The sequence below is a fragment of the Paramormyrops kingsleyae genome, chromosome 17 (genome assembly GCF_048594095.1).
Source record: "Paramormyrops kingsleyae isolate MSU_618 chromosome 17, PKINGS_0.4, whole genome shotgun sequence".
In the NCBI taxonomy this organism is placed as follows: Eukaryota; Metazoa; Chordata; class Actinopteri; order Osteoglossiformes; family Mormyridae; genus Paramormyrops; species Paramormyrops kingsleyae.
In genome coordinates this window covers 12484012-12509129 of record NC_132813.1, presented here as the reverse complement: position 1 = coordinate 12509129, position 25118 = coordinate 12484012, and the positions used below count along the sequence as shown (strand labels likewise).

At 40.7% G+C, this 25118-nt stretch overlaps 1 protein-coding gene across 3 annotated transcripts in view; it reads left to right on the top strand.

Moving 5' to 3' along the window:
- Positions 1–13672, top strand: part of LOC111858056 (leucine-rich repeat and fibronectin type III domain-containing protein 1-like protein) — a 31741-nt gene extending 18069 nt beyond the window's left edge. For all 3 annotated transcript variants that reach the window (XM_023839437.2, XM_023839436.2, XM_072701342.1), the window contains exons 5-6: positions 7595–8229; positions 9083–13672. In XM_023839437.2, coding sequence (XP_023695205.1) covers positions 7595–8229; positions 9083–9135 — 688 coding nt within the window. In that variant the 3' untranslated portion in view covers positions 9136–13672. The remainder of the gene's footprint in view (positions 1–7594; positions 8230–9082) is intronic.
- Positions 13673–25118: the final 11446 nt, after the last annotated feature.

The window sequence follows — 25118 nt, the reverse complement described above, 5'->3', positions numbered from 1 at the left end:
AAGCACTTTATGCAGTTTGCATCTTACAAGTACGAAGGCATATGCACTTTATACGGAATTCATCTCATGGGTCTGGCCACCTGCAAGCAACCTCTACTCAACTGTAGCCTGTCCTGTCTATCAATCTACTGAGCATAAAGTTCAAGCACATGTTTATAATACTAAAGTTAACTCTTAATTCTCTTTAGCTTTTCCTTGGGTGTTAGCTGTCTAACACACACAGGTACCATTCCATTAATATAAAAATATATTCCAAACTGTATACAAAAATGTCTGTCTAGTCAATTTTTCTCTCACAAGTCCTCATTACTTGTGGACTTATGTCCCTGCCCTTGCCCTGTTCCTTTGTCAGCCATTGTGCTCGTGTGTTCACAGATGTTGATAGTATTGCATGTTGATGTCTCATGCTTGTATTTCCTTGCATTACTTCTAGCCTGTATTAGTTCTTGTTTACCTACTTGCCTTTGTATTGGTCCCTCGTGGTCCTTTTTTTCTGGTTTATTTTATACTCGGTTTGTAAAAAAATAATCCCCTAGCTGTCTGTAAGCCACTCTGTAGATCATCATTCCCTCATGGCCCAACGTGACACTTGTACAATGAAAATCTGTGTCCCACTATTGATATAGAAGATAAATGAAATAGAAATAAATAAGAAAATAACATGGAAAATAATATATACAATGTTGATCTATAGTATCAAGCCGAATGGCGAATCAAAGTGCAGCAGTGCCATCAAATATTCTTCAAGCAGCATTAAGCCTGGAGTTTTTTTTAGGATACATGGTTTATGTTATAACAGGAAAGGACCAATGGTGTACTGAAAAAAACAGAGTGAAGGCATATGGCCCAGGTGGAAAGCCAGACCTCTTCACTGAGTTGATACTATAGTGCAGGGAATTGTCATTGGTCAGTGTGTTGTTTCAGATTGGCTCGGTGCAGTCGTGTGTGAGTCACCCACTATATCTTTCCATATTGTAACCACTCTTCTACTAAAGAGATGTCCGAACTCTTACAACTAAGAGATAAGAGGAGGTCAATAGATTGATAAAAAAAGACACTGGAAGGAGGAGAGAATTATCGATGTTGATAGCATTGCATGTTGATTCTGGAAGTATTCGACATAGGGGAGAAACCTACGGCAACATTAGACAATGTTTCAAACTTTTATGAATTCCATGAGGGCTTTGTGTAACCTGGGAGTGCGAGGTGAAGGGGCAGGAAGGTGGGGGGGGGGGGTCTGTTGTGGGCCACTTCCTGCTCAGTGGAGGTTGGTGTGAGGTCTCATTGGAGCTGATTGCCAATTCTTCAGTGGGGTGAAAACAGTGCAGGCAAAATGGAGTCCAGGGTTATAGCTTCCTGTACATCCCAAGGCCTTATATATGCAGCCCAGGCTTAGATCATTGGTAACTGTACAAACAGTGCAACAAGTGCTGATTCACATCAGCACAAGCATTGCAGCACTACAGTCAGGCTAAAGGCCGTAGCCAAACACCTGCCTTGTACTTCTGAGGGAGGCTCCATTGTCACTGCTGAGAGACACTTCTGAAATGTGTGCCAGCTGGAGCCGTTTGTGGGACCCAGGCGTGGAGGCTAAGGGGTGAAGTGGCTTTTGACAGCGGGTCCAAAACAGAGGTGCTGAAACGTTGACAGGTGAATGCCCTCCGTGGTGCTGATTGAGGTTGGCAGCCTCCTGTCTTTTGGCCGGAGAGGTGGCAGTATTTGGATTCCGGATGTGGCATCATGCAGTGTAAGTTGTCAAGGTAAACAATGACCATATGCTGCATAATACTGGCTTCGTGTGGCTGCCTCGTGATATATTGAGCGTGGCAGATATGACATTATGTTTCACAATAATGGGCACACACAGTATTATACCCTTTGTACGCATAACCCATGTCTACGAAAGTGCAAAAATTATTTATAAATAAATAAATATAAATTAATATTTATAAAATGCTGAGTTTGCAGAAAAAAATAGACAAGGAGTCTGTCATTAGGGGGAGAGGTTTATTATTTATGTGTGGAGATAGTTGAAATGTGGGTGTTATAAATAAAACGTTACTTTACCTTACTCCATGAAATATCATTTAAAGTAACGGACTGCTCTGGAGTGATTTTCACCTTGATATGTAGCTCCACTTTTATCGAGCAGCTGGCCCAAACATATGGCAAAACAGTCAAATGATAGAAGCACTACTCCTTGCATATGTTCAGGCCTGGTCCACAATAATCTTAAACCCATCTATTAAATTTTCATAGTTTTCTCCCAAATTCCTCCAATTTTTAGGCAGAGGAATAAAAAAGCATCTAATTTTCACACAATTTGATTATCTATGATAGGGCTCCCCGACCTGGATTGGTTCATTTCCAAAAAGAGACGATATATTTTACATTTTTTATGACCCCTTATGTTCACACATACTGTTAGTTTCAGAAATAAATGGAAACAGTTAAACTTAATGAAATCGGTACTGTACTTCACATTTTTGTACGATATAAAGCGGTCCGTGGACATCAAGAGGTAGGAAGCCCCTGATCTAATGTGTTAGATGTCTTGCTGCTCGGGAACGTCCATTCCTTCCTTCCTCACTCCATCAGGGCAAAGGCTCATTCTCCACTGAAGGGCCTCCAGTTTCTGGTAGAGATCCCCGTGGGGTAGTTATTCACCACTCTCTTTATAAGACAGACAGACATGGACCACATGGTCACCCAGCATCCAGAGTCTCTGGTGTATCTTGGGGCAAGGACCCAACAACAGCATCATTCTGCCAGCTACAGGAATTTATCCAGAGACCTTTGAATCACAGGCACAGTCCTAACCTGCAGGGCCACACACCAACTTCAAGGTTTTGGTAATGTTTAGTTTGACTAAATTTAGATGTGATGGTCCATGACAGCATGAAGAAATCGATTAATCTCCTGAAGCTGTCAAACGGATGCGGTAGTGGAATTCTTTGTACAAGATGTTTCAAGGCCACGGCCCACCAGGCACACTGAGGATGCTGGAACAGTAACGGATCAATAGAAACGGTCTTGAGTGACTGCAGTCAATAAGATATCCTTCACGGTCCTCACCATGGTTGGCATAGAAATTACGCTTATTGTAGCTAGATGTCAGGTGAGCTTCAAAGTGCAAACAAGCACTCCAGGAAGCAGGAAGGTCAGTTTCTGACACATACAACATCAGTTGTGCCTGCTCTCAGGGAAATGTTTCCTTGGTCATGGATCAGGTAAATTTTCACCTAAAGGAAACCTCCACCTTCACACTCAATCGACAAACTGTCCATTGACTACTATGACAAGGCACGGGCAATTTGAGCCGTATTTTCTCCTTTCGCTGCAGCTGCTTTTTTCTCTCTTTCCTTTTTCAATAATTCCTTCTAGCCAGTTGCACTTGGTGTTCGCTTCTTTGGCGTCACGGGCAGGAATATTGCTACCAACATCCCCGCAAATCAAATCTGTTTTTCACACCATTTGTATGGAATAGAGATTCTGCGTCACATATTCTGATGAAACTGGCCACCAAATTTGTTTTAACACTATTTGTAAGACAATGATGCTATATAAAATATTCTCCAGAAAGTGCAGTAAAATCACATGCTACACTCACACAGTAGTCATCTGAGATAATAGCCCATTGAGGACTGGTAAATAGCACCATTATTTCTTGGGACAAGGCTTATCATACTTGACATACTCACACCAGAAATGTCTTTCATGTCAAATTAAGGAAAGAAATGTGTACATAGTAACGTGTATGCTGTGGTTGATGTCCTGGGTCCATCTGAACTCTTCAAATACCTGTTATTCATCACTAATTTTGAGACATCACATATATTCTTACTGCAATATATTTGTTATCAATTTGACATACACAGACATCCAAATATCAGCAGGAAAATAGGTGATGGTCTAGTTCTGGTTCAGTGGGATTTGCCATAGCTGTCCATTTTCCTTCGTAGCTAAGGCTTACTGTCTTTATGGGGTAGGTAACCATTGCAGTTGAGTGTTATATCGGAGGGCAAGAACAGTTCAAATGCAGTCTTCGGAGGCACTGAGGAGGATTATTTATCAGCAGCAATACAAACAAGGAGAGAAACACGAAACGATGAGAGGTCCAAACCAGGAGGGCCTAAGGGGGAAACCTAAGGCTGTGAATGAGGAGCAGAGGGAAACCCAACTGACCTAGACAATGACTGGACTAGGGAACCTAACACAAGTGGGAACTAATACACACGGGAGATGAGGACTAAACAAGAGACAGGTGTGAGTAATTGAGAGATGAATGGAAGGAGACAGGAACACAAGAGGGCAGACAGAGACAGAACATGACATTGAGACCTTCTTGCAGAAGAATAAATGCCAAGGGAGCGATGCAGTGATAATGGACCTATAAAGGCTACACGGACACAGGATAGATCCTGTCTATCATTATCTTTCCGTCTTTGCTCATCCTGGTCAAGGCCATGGGAAGCCAGGAGGCTGTTCCAGGCAGCACAGGGCACAAGGTTGGGATACACCTGAGATAGGATGTTAGGACACATGCTCACACAACATGTGCATTTTAGAGACACCAGTTAACCTACTTGGATGTCTTTAGACTGGGACAGGAAACCAGATTACCCAGAGGAAACCCATCCGACAAAACACAGGGAAAAGAGGTAAATTCCAGAGACACGTACCGAGCAGAGATGAGATTTGAATCCATAGCCCTGGAGGTGTGAAGTAACAATGTAACTCTAATGCGCCTTTAGCAGGACCTGAGTCCAGAATCTCTTCTGTCTGAATGCAAGCTATTCTATAATGTGGAGACTTCAATGCCAGGAGTAGGTTTATTTATTCTTGGCATTATGTGAACACCTAGGTTTCCTTAATGGAATGCACAGCTGGACTTGCAAACATTCTGACAGTGTTAAATATGGTCGTGCTTGCCCATGTGGTGCCTTATTGGAACACAGCATTCTGAAATCACTCCTAGTCTTGAACAGGAACCAGGAAATTTAAAATTGTTTTTCTTTCTTTAACCCTAGTTTTTATCCATGCTGCAGGATTTTGTAACTTTTGGATAGTGCAACTTGAACATAATGGAAGTAAAGCATTGTAATAATTAAAGACAAAGGCATGAGTTAACTTTTCTGGGTCACTATTACTTAGAAATGCCATTACTTTCGCCCTGTTTCTAAGCTGTAAGAAGCATGTCTCGATCAGTGAATTTACATGATAGTCAAAGGATTTACCAGACTGATGACGGATGCTTAGGCTGCAAAGGATCAGTACATGTGAAATTCAACCCATGAAACTTAAGCACCAATAATAAGAAATATTGTCCACATCCAAGTAATATAATTTCTTCAATAGGTTATTCAGAGTTAATGGAGAGGTAGTTTTCATTCATCAATGCTTTTATTTCAGTGTCAGTCTCGGTCATTTGGAAAATGCTAAGGTAAGATCATTTCAGAAATTATGGTTAATCAGAAGTCTAACATCCTCATTATCATTGTAAATGAATTTTATTAGGCCATTACTACTGACAGTAGGTGGGAAAATTGTTGACCGACTGAGTTTCTTATTTGTAAGTCTAGCTGTAACTTTAAAAAAACACAGAGCAAGTACTGTGTATTTTTTTTTATCTATAAATTACGACACTGTCTGGCCAAGCTGACATCTGACCTGAATTCTAATTGAGCAATTCTCCATTTGTACTGTAATTTCTGAGGTGTTATTGAAAATGTAGCTCATGTAGGTTCTTTCTTATGGCCACAGTCATGCCCTGTGTTAGCTAAGGGTAAATTCATCAACCCCTCCGCAAAACCCCCAGAGTTCTGCAGCCTGCTGGAATACTGACAACAGACCAGTATTGCAGACTTGGGGTTGGAAACCCTTATTTTAATGGATTGGCATCATGTTTATAGTATCTGGTACCCAAGGAATACTTTGATTGTCATTTGTCATTGTGAGGTTCTTAAGGTGTGTGTGAAGCACTGCAAGGGTCCTCAGAGCAGTTAGAAGCAGGTTCATTCCTGAGATCATGCAACTTGGAGGAACTTGGAAGTGCAGCGAAGTTCCTCAGAGCTGGAACACCCAGATGGAGGAACCAGGCAGTGTGGAAAAGGTATTTAGAGCTGTAACATGCAAGAAGAAGACATGTGAGGCATTGCAAAGGTCCTCAGTGCTGGAAGACACAGGTGGAGGCAGGTCCTCTTCTTGTACTGGAATATAGCAAGGAAATGTGTGAAGAACTGTAGAGGTCCTTCGGGTTAGAACATGAAGAAGTTAGTGTTGAAGCTCCCAAACCTGGATACAATTATGGAGTTTGCATGTTCTTCATTTACGTGTTCATGTGGCTTTCCTCCATCTTTGATAATGAAAATTCACATACAAACCTACAGGTACATCTGTCTAATAACTAATGTTTTAACTGGGTTTTGTGTATACAAAAACTGGAAGTGATGTTGGTTGAATAGACTTCAAACTTAACATACATTTATATAAATATAATATTATAGAAGTTAGTTCCGACCAAAAAATCTGACAGGAGAAGAGGCTTTCTATCAGGGTATAACTGCCCTCGGACATTTCACTTCAGCGGTGTCGTTCAGCTTTACAGGTGAATCTAAAAACCGTCACATTTGTCTCTTCTCCTCCAACACAGAGCAAAGGTTCATATGTATTCCGTTTTGTTGGATTTCTTTTGATCTGTTTTGGATTTTAAGTTTTTATATCTCCGTAAAGGCTCCCCGTCTGTATGTGAGTGAGTTCATTCTCACTCGCTGTTTACCGGTTTGCTAATAAATGAACTTTACTGTCCGCCTCATGATCTCTTCGCCACTTGAGCGCCGCAATATTTTATTTATTAGACCTGCGGCATGGTTTTCATTTACGAAGTTATTCCGTTAATAAGCTGGCAAGTTGCTTTAGCTGGCCCCGGTGATATCAGACTAAACTACATCGGTAATGGAGTGAATTTTCCGGGTATGTGGAAGGTATGGAGCAATAGCTGGTCCCACTTCCGCAGACATTATGGGAACTACGGCGGCTCGTAAATACACAAAATATGCTGTACAGTATCTTATTAATGTTACCTTATAAATGCCACTTGATTAACTTTTGTATAAAACCAATAAGGGCCGCGGCCTCATGCCTGTATACGACCAAATCACAGCCGTGATATAATGGAGTACAACTGCACTCCTTCTCCTATGTTGTTGCTTAATTAACATGCATACAGATTACAAATTACAGACAAATCGCAAAAAACGTATGAGGAATTCATAACACAAATATTCTACCATACTTAACAAAAATAAGCAGAAACTAGATTAATTAATTCAATGGATTATTTAATAAATGGACTAATTTGTCTAATTTATTTTAGAACATCCACCTACCTTTACCTTTATCTTCTTCTTCAGGGGAAATACTATGACTTGCTATTCATCCATTTATCTTCCAAATATTTTTCCTGGTCAGGGCAATGGGGGACGTGGACCCTGTCACTGGGAATGCACAGGATACAAGATAGAACTACAACTTATTAGGGCACTGAGCCTTTCATTGTGACCATGTAACCTTTACTTATTTTCTTGATTGACAGAATGATTCCCTCCTCCAGTCAAGACTTCCTTGTGAAAGACTTAGTCTCAGGTCGGGAGTATGATCTGTGTCTACTAGCTGTCTATGATGATGACATCACGTCCCTGACTGCAACCCAACAAATCGGCTGCGTCCAGTTCATCACTGAGAAAGATTATAGTCATTGTCAGTTCATCCACAGGCAATTCCTGGGTGGCACCATGATAATCATCATAGGAGGCATCATCGTCGCCTCTGTACTGGTCTTTATCATCCTGATGATCCACTACAAGGTCTACAGCTACCAAAATGGGGACAAGGCCACCATCACCAGTATCCACTCCCATCCAAAAGGTGGACGGACCAGACAGCTTGCCAGGTCCAGCTCAAAAGGTTTCGAGAGTCAAGAAGAACAATCACTAGCCTGCTCTGGAGTATGGATCGGGAGTGAGGGTTCTGGAGAAGTATCGGCAGTCACAATGAAAAACTGCAATACTATGACATTGGCAGTGGGTAGCAATATTAGGCAACCTTCGGAGATGATGGCTGCAGACGCTGTGTCCCCTATGCACAAGCAGCAATCCAGGATTTGCAGAAAACTCAAGCGATACCCCTGCTGGTCACCTAAGGACAGAACCACTGAGGATCTGCCTAGAGGTAAGTTTACTCAGAAAAGTACAGCATTTTAAATTCAAGTTTATCTTGCTTAAATACATTAAAACGTATTACATGTTTGTTCAGCTACTAAATCTACCGGTAATTATGTTATCATTTGTGAATGTGATCTATACTACCAGTCAAAAATTTTTGCACACCACAGGTTTTTACCACTTTTCCCTTTATTTCCTAAACTGCAGATTTTTAATTTTTGTTAAGCATTGCAAAGTTGAGTGAACAACTATAGATGAAAATATTAGTCAAGTAAAACAAGTTTCCTTTATAACATGGGAAGAGTATGTAACAGTGCATGTCTGACATCTTATTAACTGGTTGTGCGATGATGGCAGAGTCAGATTCTAGGCTGTCATTTAACTTTAAATGCACTAGTAAATGCACGTCATCCCATGACACAGAGCAGTACTTAATGTCCCTTGTAGAAAGAATGCCTTGAATTTTCTCTGCTGTTATAACTGCTAGAGGAGGTTACTTTGATGAATCAAAGATATGACATTTCCCTGCTAATAAAGGTACTCAAATGGTGAACATACTGTAAATGTATATGTTAACAAAGAATATTGAGTGTATTATTAGTAAATGTTAAGTGAGTAACATGCAAATGTAGAAAATATCAGTGTGTGCAGAAGCTTTTAACTGGTAGTGTATCTTGTCAGGTTTTAAGATGCGAACAGTAGAATGCAGAATTTAACAATTATTCAGCCATTACTTACAGCACATGAATGTTTATAGATTCACAACAATAAGACAATATGGTGCCACAAGTCTTTGAAATGAGTTCCTTGCCTCACAGGGATACAGATTTCCTTTCATGCTTGTTTGCTTTTTTTTCCAGACATGCAAATTCCAGAGGTTGCAGATGAGAAGAGAGGCTTAAAAATTGTATGATACCTTTCATAATTGCCACTGTGCAAGAGAAATTAATCAGTCTGCAATCTAAAGCACTTCTTAGTCATGGTTTTTAAATGGGGTCGGCAATTAGCTGAATTAATGAATAGATTTAAGAACAGACTGTGTGATATTTGTGCACACAACAGAGCTTTAGCTATGCGACTGCCAAAGCCTCCTGCACTGAATGCTGTAAACAAGCAGGTCTTTTAATTTGTAGTGGCCTGACATTTCCACATGCAAAGGCACGCCAAAATAGAGAAACCACGGCCCTTAAGTAATACAATCCCTATTCCTCGTTTCATCCTGGAAGTAATGGCAATACATTGAAGTAAGTCCATCTCAGGGAGACTTCACCTAATTTCCACCAAAAATCATAAATGCATTCAGATTGGAATTATCGGTATCCCTAATCATGTAATCATGAATTTTGTCCATGCTTACTTTGAAAGCTATAAAGGGATATTTTAAAATGGGATCATTTTTAACCAGTTTAATCAAGTGACATTAGAAACAGTACCAAGGTAATGGATTATAGGGCTTGATAAATACTAAGCCCCACCTTGTTTAGATGATGAGGATCTGATGCCAACAGACCAGTCTGTATCTATTGATTTAAGGTAGTTACAGCACGATTATTGTCTCTGTATCACACTTACAATGATGAAGACATTTTTGGTTTACAGTCTGTTTTCACTGAAACATAATTTAACAACCAATAATTTCCTGTGAAACAATATGTGGTTCTGAAGTTATTTCATGTTTTTCGGGTATTTTTTATTATGGTCTTAAGTGGTAATTTGAGATTCCCCTTCACCACCCCTCCTTGTGCCGTTCAGATCAGTGATAATGCACGTTTGCTTCAAAACTTTTTATCAGACACAAACTCTGTCTCCTACATAAAGTAGGAGAATGTACATGCTGTTGTATATTTGATAGACTATGTATGTGGGGGAAAAAAAATCATAGCTCAATAACACATTTTTTGCACATACAAGCAAATCGAGACCTTATAAAATTATATTTTGTGAAATGTTTAGGCATAAATTATGTTCCTCTCCAAGGTTTTGCTGAAGTACTGTTAGTTGCTATGTAACTGATGAAATACCAAAATGAATTATTCATAGACTAGGTTATTTTCATCATACAACAACAAAAAAATAATAATAATGGTGATTTGTCTAACCCCTTTCTCCCAAACGATGTAAGGATATGGCAGTAATAAAAGATAAGACGGTCAGTAATATAAGGCCTTCCTCCATTAGTTCATCTGCCCTCTCTTTTCCACTACATTCTCTTCCTGATCCCACGGTGCCTGGTACCACGATTCCTTGTTCTTACCTCTGGTTTCCCATGATGCTTTGCTTCTTTATTTTCCTCTGGTTCTTATGTTTCCACTGACATTTCAGTCTATACCCTAATTTGTCTTTGGGTTTCTTGCCATAATGTACTCTTTCTTTCATTGAAACAAACTGTATTTGGAGTTTTCGGGCTTTTACATACCGCATTATGGTTTTTGTCGATGAAATTGTATAGATCCACTCACATGTCCAGTTTTCTCACAAAGCAGATAATGGGTTGTATTGACGTAACTGTTTACTTCATTTTTTCTAACCATTCTTCCCAAGGCGTCCCTCTGAATAACACATTCCACAGAAACCCTGAACCATAATTTTATCACTAAGAGCATCTTTTTTATGGCACGTTAACATGGGAAAATCCCCAGCTCAGGTGGGTAAACTTCATGTCATGCAGTCCGGGACCCACTAACCCAGCATCTGTCACCCAAAACGAAGACAAATCAGATTGTCCCCAACACTCATTTAGAAATAGCAGCACTCAGTCTCCAAATGAAAAACAGATTTTCTGAAAATGAATAAAAAAAACTAAAAAAGGAAGAAAATATACAGAAAAAGAGGTTAGATAAGTATACACGTACCTTGAGTTCAAACCTGTTAGAAGCTTGTTACCATCATAAATCATTTTGGGTAGATATAGTAATATTTCCTAGATATAGTAATATTTGCCCATTTCTTCTTTCAAAATTCAAATTTAGGAAAAATTCTGAAAAAATTTTTTGGAGATTGCCAACGGACTGCACTCTTCAATCTCACACATGCTGTATTCAAAAAGTTTAAGATCAGGCCTCCCTATGGATCGTTCTCCATGATCTCCAGCCAGTCTTGTCCACAGATTGCTTGAGCAGTGTGCTTCAAGTCATTGTCATCTTAAAAGGTAGACTTTACTAATTTTGACTGATTTCAGGAAGAGGGTGACTGATTTTATTCAAGAACCTGTTTGTATCTGACACAGAACATCTTCCCGTTTATCTTTACAAATGTTCCAGTGCCTTACGAAGAGTAGCCTTCATAAGTGATGGTTTGTGGTAGGGATAGTGACTCAGCACATTTAGCCTTACGAAGAGTAGCCTTCATAAATGATGGCTTGTGGTAGGGATAGTGACTCAGCACATTTAGTTTTCTCAAAACATAACATTCTACAAAAATGCCAAAAAGATGCGTTTCACCAATACGAAGAAAGCTTTTCCTGCACAGCGTCAAAGGTTCCATAGCATTATGGTGCATGCCTTAAATGACCTACAAATTAAGCCTAAATTAACACAATTTAGGTAATAAACTACTGCTTACACATTGTAAGCAGAAAAACCAGAAAACAGTTAATGAAAGCGGCATTGGTTTGATTAGTATGGGAAAAATAACTCAGAGCGCCCATGGTAGCCCCATGCCTACCACGCTTGGGCACGCCAACCATACAACTTAAGTGGGATGCCCAAACATTAGCAGGTAAGTCATTTATGTTGGTCTTCTTCTCGTCCAATAAGAACTACCGTAGTTGCCCATTGCCCTTCCAAGCTTAGCCTCACTGCCATGCTGTGGTACGGGACTGTTGTCATCAAGATCAATGCTGTAACATTAACATCTTTTAGTCGGTGTGTGGAGGGCAGTGCAGCAGATGTGTGTTGAAAGACAACACTGCATACCTCATGAGTTTGAAATATTCAAAAGTTCAATGGTGTTGTGCGCCCATGTAGTTCCTTACAATATATGGTAAGTAGAAGAATTTTGAAATTATTGACTGAGAAGCAGCGTAGGAATATAAAACTATTATCCTTGCTGCTACCTTTTCTATTCTTTGTAACTTGGGGATTTGATTGGACATTTTTGAAAGTAATACATAATAATAATGCAATAATCTAATCTACTGTATAAAAAAGCATGTGTACATTTTTCTGTGAAATTGATGCTTAGAAATCTGATTAATTTTGAGTTGCTTCTAAGCTGTAAGAGGGATGCCTCAGACTAAGTAACATGTCCATCAAAGGGCAGGTCAGACTAGAGGATGATGCCTTCATTACAAGCTGAGTTAACAAATGTGAAATAAACTCATGTGAATTAATCACCAATAATCATCAATCATTTTCTATGTTTTAACTTCCAAATTGCAATGTAACAGTGTGCTTAGATATTGACATGATATATTTTGGTTTGAAACATAAGTACATTTAAGTGTCTGAAAGTTGATTTGGTATTGTCTTTAATGGAAGCATATACAGAGAGAACAGTAAATCCCATAACACTGATCCCTATTGAAATCTTAGACCCATCTACAGATACTGATGATACCTCACATTTATCACATTGTTTAGTAAAGTGAATACAATATTCTAGGTAAGAGACAAACCATTTATATTACAGGGCTTGAAAGTCCCACAAGAGACTCTGGAACAAGATTTTATGGTCAATTCTATCAAAAGCTGCAACATCATAATTGTTCAAATACTGTACTTTCATCTCATGGTGTTAACACCTGGTGTTACGAACACATTTTATATATAGGAAATCAGACTGATTTTTTTTTTCTAGAAGATGGTGAATATCTATGTATATGTTGTAATTTTTAAGAGTTTTTGAAAAGAAAGGCCAGATATGACACTGTAGTCTATCTGTTAAATAGTTTTATTATTTTTTTTAGATTTTTTTTTTGGTAGTCCTCAGATCATTAGCACTTTAAAAGATCCTGGAACATGTTCTGAGTGAAGGGATACATTTACTGTGAAAATTAGAACCAGCTAAAAATTCTTTAAGCAATTTAGTGGGAACCGAGTGCAGCAGACAGGTTTTATTCTTGAAATTAATATCTCCAGTACAAAAGCATGATTTAAATACCAGCTCTGCTCAGTGTGGGAGGAGTTAGCCCTGTCTTGTGCAAGGTCCCTCTAGGTACCCCAGTCTCTTCTGCAGTCCAAAGACATGTATCTAGGCTAACGTGTGCTCCAAAATAGCCTGTAGTCTATGAGTGCATGTGCAAGTATATACCTGGGACAGTCTCCAGCCCCCCTGCCCAGAGTAATCAGATAGAAGATGGATGACTGGTCTCTGTCCTTCCTCGTAATTCTCCTGGAGTAACAACAATCAGGGTGTAAACTCATCTAAGGTCTCCATTGATATTTTGTAGTTACATTTCTGTATCTATTGTATTACCTATGTGTAAATAAAGGCTAAATAATCTGGTGTAATACAGTATGTTTGAGTATCTGATGGTAAATGCATCAAAAGGTCCTGAATGGTGTGTGGACTTCATTTCTGCTCTGTATCCATTTCCATACTTGCTGGTGTGCCAACAAGTCAGCTGAGCCATCATCCAAACTTTATGTGGTCTATTTTCAAGTAGTTTTCATGCTATATTTCAAAATATTTTGTTCATAATTATCAGCACCTCATGGCAATGCTGCTAAGTACATTATGATGATGTGTTTCTGAAAAGTTAAACCACAGGACCATCAAATTGCAGTTTTTCTCAACCCACACTGCAGTCCACATTTGTGCTCCCTTCAAGCTCCCAGCCAATCAAGGACCCAATACCTGGTACAGGTGTGTTGGGATCTGGAAAAGAGCAAAAATGTGGACTGTGTGGGAGGTTCCTGAGGACTTTGCTGGGAAACACTGTCATATTGCATTTCTCGTTCAGTGGGAAGATATACATATCAGTTAAGCTTCAAGGCAGTTACATTGCATCATACTGTACATCACTGTCTTAATTATTAAGAGAATACAGCTTATCCTAAGTTAAACACCACTGCCTTCCCCCATCCCAGTGTCGTTGTGCCAATCAATTTAGGTAGGCATGTACCTACCCAATGTTATGCAAAAAAATGTACGGTATAAATTAATTATTCATTCAACCAACAACGTGCCTACATTGACTGTGAATAACACGTTGTTAAACTTGCAGCAAACTTGCAGCCAGGGTAATCTGGCCAATGAGCGAGCTTCCTCCATCAGATCACATCCCATAATCACATCCCCCATCTCCCATCATTCCCGTCTTCTACTGATAACACTACACATCATCAGTGAGTTGTCATTTTGTGACATTCACGACTCACATCTCAGCGGCAATAAACATGGTTAGCTGTCTTTAGCTGTTTACACTTGCTAGCCAAGTAAATATGCTGCTACAAGTATCAGAAGGCAACTGATTTATTTCTGTGTTGTTGTCCTACAAATATGCTGCATTAGTCTAAAACTGCATTAGCCTTAAAAAATATATATCACACACGTCTGCTTGGGTAGCCATGTAATCAATGTGCTAGACATTTGGGGATATAAAGCACATTGCAAGAATGGCTTAATACTGTGAAGCTACGTTATGAACTTATGTTAATATTATTAGCTATCATTAGCCAGCAAGATACAACTTAGATGGCAACTCGCTTTGTAGTTTTCCCTGTACAAATTACTCTGTCCTTCAGTATTTACTAGCTATCCACAAACACCAACACAACATAGCCTTTTCTATCTCCCTGTCATGTATTTTGAATACAACTAGCAAACCATTTTCTGGCTGACGTTAATTAGCTAGTCATCTAACTAGCCTAAATGTTACACTGCCGCTGCTTACTTCATTTAACGTATAATTACGTATAATCGTTACATAAAGTTGCAAGAACATTAATACCTGCGTGTGTGTCTTTTTTATTTCTCGCGTGTGGTTTTCAAATGGTGCGTACCCACAAATTCGCTTTGCACAGCACCCCTGCCCTGGCCCCTAAACTAAAACCGACCAGTTGCATTGAGGCGCTTGCCCATTCCCCCACACCAGACAATACACACAACATGGAAGCCATCTTGACAGCAACTGTTGAACTGCTACTTACTGATGCTTCAGGGTAAGGGTAGCCTGATGGGTTTGAAGTGTGTGTTTTCTCCCCATGTCGATTTGTCTCACAGTCCAAAGATGTGCAGTTTGGCTAACTGGTGTCTGTACATTGCCCACAGTGTCTAAGTGTGTGTGTTTATGTGCCCTGAGACAGACTGGCATCCTGTGCAGGGTGTGCCCTAGCCTTGTGCCCTATGTTGCCTGAAATATGCTCTATTAATAATCTCGGAAGGGCATAGTGCTTTAGTAGGTAATATGACTGCTTTACACCTCCAGTGTTGGGGGTTTGAATCCCACTTTTCCCTTGTGTAAGTAGAGTTTGCTCTATGTTGTGCAGGATTCTCAAGGGTTATCTGCACTGAAGTCCAACAATGTGTATCTGGGCTAATTTGTGTCTCCAATTTGCTGTAGTGTATAACTGTATATTCCCCAGGATGGACTGACATACCCCGGTTTGATGCCCTCTGCTTCCTGGCATCACCTCCAGGCCCCTAGTTACTCTAACCAGGAATTAGGTGGAAGATGGGTTGATGCCCTGGGGAAATGAGACTTCATCAGCAATCAGGGAGTGTGCTCATCTTACCAAGGTGTCCATGTGAATTTATTTATTTTCTGATTTTGTCGTAGTTACTATGTGTAAATAAAGAATAAGCAGTTAAGATGATGGACTGATGGTCATTTCTGAAATAGATAAGAGGCTCTTAAGGCTAAAAATATACTTAATAATATCTGCTAATGTGTATAATTAATATAATTAAGTCATAAACATACTGTCAGAGCGAAGCCTTTCGGGCCCACTAACACTATCCACTTCAGCTGGATATAAAATCAATCAAATACTTATTTTGTACCAAGGCATTGAATCGACACAGAGAGCGAGGACATCTGTGATCACCTCTGGCCACCAAGAAATTTTCCTACAGTACTGCACTATACTGCCTGTTTAACTTTTTTCAATAAAATCTGCCTCTCCTTGGCTTTGTTTGGTAACACCCACTGTCGCCTTTGTGCATTTGTATCCATACCAGCCATATATATTATACACAAACATAGCAATCCCAAAGGCCCTATTATGTTCTTCTCTCACTTTTATTCTTTACTCCTCATGGTTTGCGAGACAGAATCCGAATGTCGACAGCAAACCTGTCTTGAATGCATCCTAATGAGTGTTCAACTAGGCTGTCTGCTTATACATTGAGAAGACCTTGTCTTTTGGTCTCCCACATATTGCATGTGCAACCTTTCCAGTTTCAGAAATTCAAAATCTGACAAGAGTGGATCAATATGTCACTAAACCACTGCTGTAAAAATGAGAAGTTGATGTTAACTTGATGGACAAGGATGCAATGCCTCGATACATAGCACAGATTTCGTGCTTTTCTGTAGTGGATATCCCCAATGGGCTGCATACCTCAAAATCACTAATATATAATTCTCTACACAAAAAGTCATCCCGAGGGAAATTACTGTGCCAAGGCATTGCTCTCAAAGTGTAAGATTAAACAACAAACAGAGCATAAAATGCTAAATATAAAATAAAGAGTTGAGGAACAAAAAAAACTAAGAGATGTGATATGTAAGGTAAGGGGTAATTTCACATAGGAGCAGAGGCGTTTCAGAGGCATGGAGACCCTGGCAGATTCAAGGGACCTAGCACTTTATTTGCACCCCAAAACCTACTGTCGGGTCCTCCCACCCTGAGCAAAAAGTACTGGCGGACCCCAGAGAGGGGCCCAAATTTATAGCTACAACCTTCCATTGTAGCTTTAAAGGAAAGAGGTAAGTAACTAAAGTGGAAGTGTGCATGCATAAAAAGGTGCATGCATGATGCCAGATGCACGCACAATGCAATATGATAATTGATAATTAAATTTTTTAAATCAAAATGTCATCTCTAAAGAATTCACCCCTGAATCTTTTTTTCTCAGTTGCTATAGTGGTGGAGATTTCGATCCTGTGGCTCCTTGCCAAAGGATTTGTTTACGCCACTTTAAGTCATTCTTGCAATGTGCTTTACATCACTATTGTTAGCCTTGTTTGCCTGGATGCTCAATGTGACCTGTGAACTGACCCAGAAATGCTGCTGGCTACACAATCAGTCTGACTGCACAGCTGCGGGCCCAGATTTGTAGCTTCCTAGTGTCAAGTTCCAAGTCTTGTTGTTTTGCTCCCTCGAAGTATCAAGTCTCAGTTTCCTGGACATTGTTTCCAGTCATTGAGCTTTTTACAGTGTTCTTACTAATCAGGGCACCATGCTGCATGAACAACAGAACTGACTTTGTCAACCGATTCAATCAGTGACTCGGAAGCCATTGAGAACCTACAGACCTGCACCTTTACAGTGTCTTGGTCTTCACCCCCTGACCCTTTTCCTGTACCATCCTTACCCATGCTGATGGCCAGCGGCAGGGAGGTCAGCTTAGCTCTGCCACAGTGTCTCAGTGGCTCCCCCGAGACATGTAGGGAGTTCCTAACCATGGTGTTTGAACTGCAGCCAGGTCACATCAGACCTGAAGAGTCAAGCGTAGCCTTGCATCATTTCACACCTGACAGGAAAGGCCCTGCAGGGGGGTAACTGCAGTCTGGGAGCAGAAGTATCCGGACACAGTGAACACATTCACTTTTAGCCCTAATCGTAGGGTTCCCTTGGACTAATGACCCACTAACCTCAGTTCTCTTGGATGCAGGGGTGTTTGTTAAGCTGCCCCCCGTGACCTCATGTTTCCCCTTAGGGTGGGAGTAGTTGAGCTTCCCAGCTCTTACTCTTGGGATAATAGACTTTTCTGCTCAGATAGGTTCTCAGCCACTATCATGCCTTGGCAGAGATTTTTTAGCAAGGAGAAGACATGAAAATTTTCTCCACATTATCACTGATCATGCTATCAACCTACTACCAGGTAATATGCCCATAGAAGCCACCCTTACACATTGCTTGTTCTGAAACCATGGCGATGGGGTATGTCCAAGAGGTGCTGAAGAATGGGTTCATCTGCCCTTTCACCTTGCAATCTGAATCACTGATTTTTCTTTCTTGGCATGAATGATGGGAAGCTTGCATAGACTATTGTAGCATGACCTAGATTACCATTAAAAACAAGTACCTGTTATCTTTAAAATTCACGATCAAAGTCGTCAATACCCTTTGTGGGTATTATGAATATCTTGTGATGCTATAGGATCTAGCCAAGTCTCCAACTGTCTTTCAAGCGCTGATGAAAGATTTTATGGATAGATTGTACTTGAATGCTTTGTCTGTGTATACCTTGATGAAAGGGCGTAGATTTGGGTATGGACGGTAGGGGCATGTCCCTACCAATATTGTGGGTGTACCATGTATGTTTAGTATGTCTAGGGGGGTGGGGGGTGCTTTGGTTGCCACAATTAGTGAAACCAAACTTACTTTGATGACATTTTGATTTTTCTTTTTCCAACTTTGAGGCAGAAACTGCTGGAAGGCTTTTTAGAGAATTACCGCTAAGTGAACTGGAGAAGTGTGACTTTTATCTGTCTCCTCTGCAGACATATTTTCAGAGAGCAGAGGGGGGAGCTGGTGGTGCCTGAGCACCTGCCCATTTTGCCCAAACTGTATAATATGAACCTATGTGTGAGCTTTAAGGGTACTGACTTCCCCTTTTTTAACCTTTGAACACTTGCCCCTCAAAAGTCTCTGCACAGCCCTGTTAGAGACTGCCAAGGTTAGGGCAATTATGGAGCGGTCATACCCTATCACAGTAGGACAAGTGCAGAAAATTTATAGGATTTGCTTGCTTCTTGCTCATAGGTACTTTACCTAGAATTTCAGATCTATAGCTACACCAATCCTATCATTAATCAAAGGATTTCCATCAAAGGTAGTCTGGACTGTGGAAGCACAGCTAGGCTGTCTTCGAGAAACTCAAACGGCGATTCGCTTCAGCCTCCTCCTCAGTCTCCTTCATCATCGAAGTAGGTGCCTCAGAGACAGGTGCCGGGGTTGTACTGTCACTGAGATCACCTATGTTTGGTATGGTTCACCCTGCTGCTTCTTTTCACGGCACCTTTCAGAAAACAGAAAAATGATTTGAGAGACCAGAAACTCTTAGCTGTCAAGCTGGCTTTAGATAAGTGGAGGAACCAGCTGGAGGAAGCCTCCCAGACCCTTTATGGTGTGGACTGACCAGAGGACCTTGAGTTTCTCTATAAAACCGAATGACTAAGCCCTCACCAGGACTGATGGGCCTTGTTTCATTACTGGGTTCAACTTTCTTTCCCCAGGTTTCAAGAATACTAAGGTTGCTCTCTCTGGTCAGTAGCTCAGAGTGAAGCTGTGAGCCAGAACTCATCCTCCCCTTATCTCGTAAATTTGTTCCAGAACAGCTGTCTCTCAAGGACAATGTAAGAAGAGTGCAGCTTACTGAACCTGGTCCAGACTTGGAGGGAGGGGGGCATTTAGAGATACTGCACTAGGGACATTGTTCCAAATTGCTGGGTCACGCTGGGGTAGGCAGGATATTGAAGTTCCTTCAGAGGCGTTCCTGATGGCCTGGATTGGACAACGATGTTAGGAACTTCATAGCACCCTGCCTAGAGGCCGCTGGAACGGGTCCAACCCCTCCGTATCTCCCACTGCCCCTGGACTCATGTATCCTTGTGATGGGATTATCACAGTTACAAGATTATACAGTCATTTTAGGGCATAGTCAGACTTGGCCTGGTTGCTCGGTCGCCGTGCCCAAGCACGACTGTCTCCCCTCCCTGCTCCCTTCTGGTTTGTACTTACATTGTGCTTAACATTGTGGGCCCAAGCTCACTTTTGTCATCATCGTGTGACTTCCTGTATTGAAGAAAACATAGGAATAAAAGTGCTATTGCACAGCACAATGGAGTTCATGATTAATGTCCTTATTTGGAGTTGTTTTGGGCGAGATGACACACGGCCCTCATGGATTCATCGAGTATGCGACATATCGATTTTCAATTAATCTCGCAGCCTGACATTTTGTGTGTTGCATCCAGTTGTTCTTGGATACTTTCATCAGGCCAAATTTCCAGCAAACACTGCACCTCTGCTGTAGACCGAAGTGATCCCTTTGCTGCAATCTTAGGCATTATTAACCGGGGGGGGGGGGGTTCAAAACAGTAGTGTTTGTCCCACCCAATATCTTCCAGGAATTTGCTTTTAAATATGAATTAATTTGATGGGAGATTTCACTTATCATCTAGACAACTGGCTGAGGGGAAAAAAATTTAAGCCGACGATTTCAGGTGCATAAGCATTAACAGATAGCATACAGTCAATGCTGAAATGGACGGGTAGCTTATACACAGGTCATATACACAAGGTCATACAGGACAACATAAGAGGACGGATTTGACTCAGTCATTTAATGGATCTGTCCCTGTCCCTCTCAATATTGATAACACAGTGACACCCTTGGCTGCAATGTTTGTTAGATGTTTGTCACCTACTGATCTGTACAGCCTACATGGTCCGTTCCTTCCAGGTCCAGTTCATTTATATGTAGATGTGTACATGTCTGTGTCAGTCACATTATTGACGTCATGTCTATGTTCCATGCCGGGGTACTAGATGTGTACCATACCCGAGTCCAACTGAATTGTGACCAGGCCCAACTCTTCAACTCGGCCCAGTACGGAGCGATTACACTAGTCAAACAAACTAGACTTTGGGGGTCAAATGTGCTCATTCATGGTATGGATTGCCTAGTGTGAGTACACACTAGTTAGTTTTAGTTGCAGACAGGTTCTCTATAGTTGTTAATTTTGCTCCCCTGCAGAAACCCCCCTCAGATAAACAGATGGCAGGCCTAATGGTTTGGGAGGTGGTAATATACCATGGTGTTCTGATTGACATAGTATTGGACCTTGGTCCTTAGTTTGCCTCGAGGTTTTGGAAAACCTTCTGAAGAATTCTGGACAGTGCTGTGAGTCTAACATTAGGCTACACCCAGAGTCTAATGGACAAACAGAGTGGAGCTCTCCCAGACCATGCAGGACCGTCCAGAGTCAGCCATAAAGGTGGGGGTACTGTTAAGTCGAAGGCAAGGTGCAAAGATGACCAACAGAGGGCACCTGCGAGCCAAATGGAGTTATAGCCTTCTGGAAAATTCCAATCCTGCACTCCTTCTAAGGAAAACACCCACTGACCATTAACTGCTTGTTAGGCAGGGATTTGAATTGCTCTCACAGACAGTGTTCAGTCATTAAAACCTTTTAAGCGCTTAAGATGGCTATGAGCCAGATTATTATTATTGTTTAACCTGGAAGTTGGGGGTACCCTTGGATCCTTTTGTAAGGACTGAAGGAACCTTCCAGAGTGTACTTACCTTGTTGAGTTTTGGTATTCGCTATTAAAAGGATTTGAATTCATTTCGGGGTTTTTTGTGTCTTCTACAAGTCTTCTCTTGGGATAGCATTCTCGTGACTGGTCCTGGACCTCCATTCTTAGCTTCTGATCACTAGCTACTTAACCTTGACTTAATTATGCAAGTGTAATGAAGTGGTAAAAATGTAGCTAAAGTGTAACTCCATTCATCTTCTAACCACTTAGCTGGGTCAGGGACAGCATAGGGCACAAGGCTGGGATACACAACAGGCAACTTAGAGGTGCCAATTAGCCTAACTGTCTGGCAGCTGTAGGCCAGTGATCTGCTAGGCTGCCTTTCTGACTCACTGAATGGCTTTCAGGTCTGCAGCGGATTAATTGGTGAACCATGCTGTTATGCCGTAGGACGCAGGATACTCAATGTTCTCATGTTAATAAAGATAACACACGCATGTTTGCCTTGATTTCCTGAACTCTGTGTTTCTTTGCTCGGTCTTTAGGCGCATATGATCCTACTTGTTCACTCTCCCCCTTGCAGGTTTAAACATCTACAAAGCACATTCTGTTAACAGGACATGTTCTTTTTATTGTGACAGCTGATTACTCATAATTTTGTGAAACCTGCATAGTAGAGGGGGTGAGTGCCCTGTTATTTCATTTATTTTTCCTCCTGTTTTTGGTTGGTAATAGCAGTGTAATGTGTTTCTGTTTTTAGTTTTAGGTTTGAAAGTTTGTTTGCATTGTGTAGGCACTAGAACCAAACTTCTTCATTGGGGGTGGAGTCTGTCATGCTCATGGTTTCACAGGCTCGGGGCATGGTACAGGCAGGAAAAAAGGAGGTAACGATCCACTTGCGGCTCCAGAGAACAACAGGGGTTTATTACACATACTGAGGACACTAGGAACACTACAAACAAAATGATCACAAGGGGTCCAAACTAAACAGGGGAAGGATACAATTAACAGAACAAAAGATGATCTACGAATGGAAAACTGGTAACATAGGGGATGGGCAGGGAAGCAAACATAGCAAAACCAAATAACCAACATCACAGAATCATGAAAACACAGTCAATGATTCCAACAGAGAACAGGGCAGGATCTGGTACTTAAATACAGAGGGTTAACAAGGAAACATGGGACAGGTGAGAACAATCAAGAGGCTCAGGGAAACAGCACACAGGTGAATCAAAGAAACTAAATCATGGAACTCAGAAACTTGGAAACAGAATCCAACACTAGGGAAATAACAAAGACTTGTAAAACATAACCAAGGGCAGAAAGCAAAAACCAAAACAGAATGCAAACCACAAAACTCAGGAACTAGAAAAACACATACAAAGGAAACATTAGGGATCAAAATCTACTAAGTACAAAGACAGCTGGATTCAAACACACAACTGATAGGTTTGTAGTCATATGCTCAGCCAATAGCACCACGCAGCAATCTGGGGAGCTAGGGAAACACACTAAGGACTTGGGCACAGGGAGATCTGGATGGCCAGCGACACCTGCTGGCCAAAAGGGGAAGAGACACGAAAGGCTGGGGCAAACGGGTGCTGACCCTGACACATGGTTACAGACCTTAGGTAGGTGTATGAATATTCACAAGTTCCAGGCTGAGGGCTGCCCAGTTGGAGTTTTCCAGTGGACAAGAGGGTTGTTTCTGTGCAAATATGAGTTATTGGAGGAAAAATCTCACTGTTGTTTGTGTGTATGCACCAAGCAGCAGACTAAAGTACCCAGTCTTCATAAAGAAAGTGAGTGTGGTGCTCTTAGGGCCTGCAGGACTGACAGGACCTGACTGGGAATGATGACTTGGGGATCTGCATCCAATGGAGGAACTTTATTTGGATTTCTCTGCAAGTCATGGATTATCCATAACAAATATTATATTTTAAACCCATAGAGTTGTGTACTTGCTTCCAGAACACCACTGGCCAATGTTTAATGATTGACTTTGTAGTTTAATTAGCATATTATGCATAATTGCATATTTTTAGACCGCCAGAGGAAACCAACATGAACACAAGGATAGCATGTAAAATCCATACTTATGGAGCTGGGAGCAGAAGTTAAATACCTAACCTTGGAAGTATGAGGCTTTATTATAACCACAGAGCCACTGCACTGCCCCAAAAAAACTACGCATATACTGAATATATCCACTTAATACACCTCATAAAAATCCGTTTGAACAAGTCAATCCTGTCTAATTCAATTGTAAATGAAATTATACAGGCACTATTTCCTGTATATACACATCTAGAATTTTTAAAATGTTATACACCAAATACTTAAATATATTTTTCTTACAAAGACATATTTAGATTTAGACAGAAAAAAATGGACATAATGTTCCGTGCAGTTCATAACCAATACATATATTTAGCTCCTTTGTAAGGGCAGTAAGAGATTTTAAAGCTTTAGCACTGCAGCCGTCTCTTGGTGACCTTGATGTTTGTCACCTCCAGCAATTGATGGGATCTCCTCCTGACAGTGGAGTGGAGAGCCTTTCAAATCCTTCCTTCATTCAACAGTACAGAAGACCTTATCGGGATTTGGATTTAACAGCTTAAAAACTACATTTACCCAGTCCCTAAGTTGGGTGAATTTATTGACAACACATGCCTCCAGGAGAATCCAGGTAATAGTGCAAATATTTACTGTGTGCCTGCTTCTGTGACCACCGCTATAAATCCACGCCTGTGAGTAATATATGTGCCTCACATATCTTGTGCTGATTTGTCACTGCAGCTCTCTATTTTCAGCCTTGCTACGGTGGCCCTGAAGTGCAAAATGCAAAAAGGCAAACACACAAAATTAGGAAAATACAAAACACTGAGAAAACGCAAAAATGTTAATAAAACACGATTCTTTTCCTTTTTTTGTGAATTGTCAATGTTTTTTTTGCGTTTTCTTAAACGTCTTGCATTTTCTTAATGTTTTATAGTCTGACATCATGTGAGTTGGATCATAGTTATTTTGAAAAATTCAGCTCACCCCAAAGACATTAAGGAAACAGAAACATTTTATAAAATGCAGCATATCTACTGTTCATATCAACAAATTAACTTGTATTGTTTTTGAAGGCCACCCAACCTTGACCAGAATAAGCGATTAGAAGATGAGCGTATGGATGAATGGATGGATTATTTTAAGAAATGCACATAAACATCAGAGAACTTGTATAAAAGAGAAACTGAAAAAGTAACATCATCCAAGACATCAAAGAATACAGCAGACATAGGGTTTAAAGGGCCGGCATTACAATGATTTTCCGTCCAGCTTATGTTGTGAGGAAAAAACATTAGTGATAGTATTGATTACAGCATGTTTACAGCATTCTTGTTCTGTATATTTGTGTATCACCACTAAGTGCAGTTTTAATTTTTTTCAGGATCTGCAGACAATTTTCCGCATACAAAAATCATTTTCAGAAAATGAAACGTTATTCTTATGTTAATTAAAAAACTAA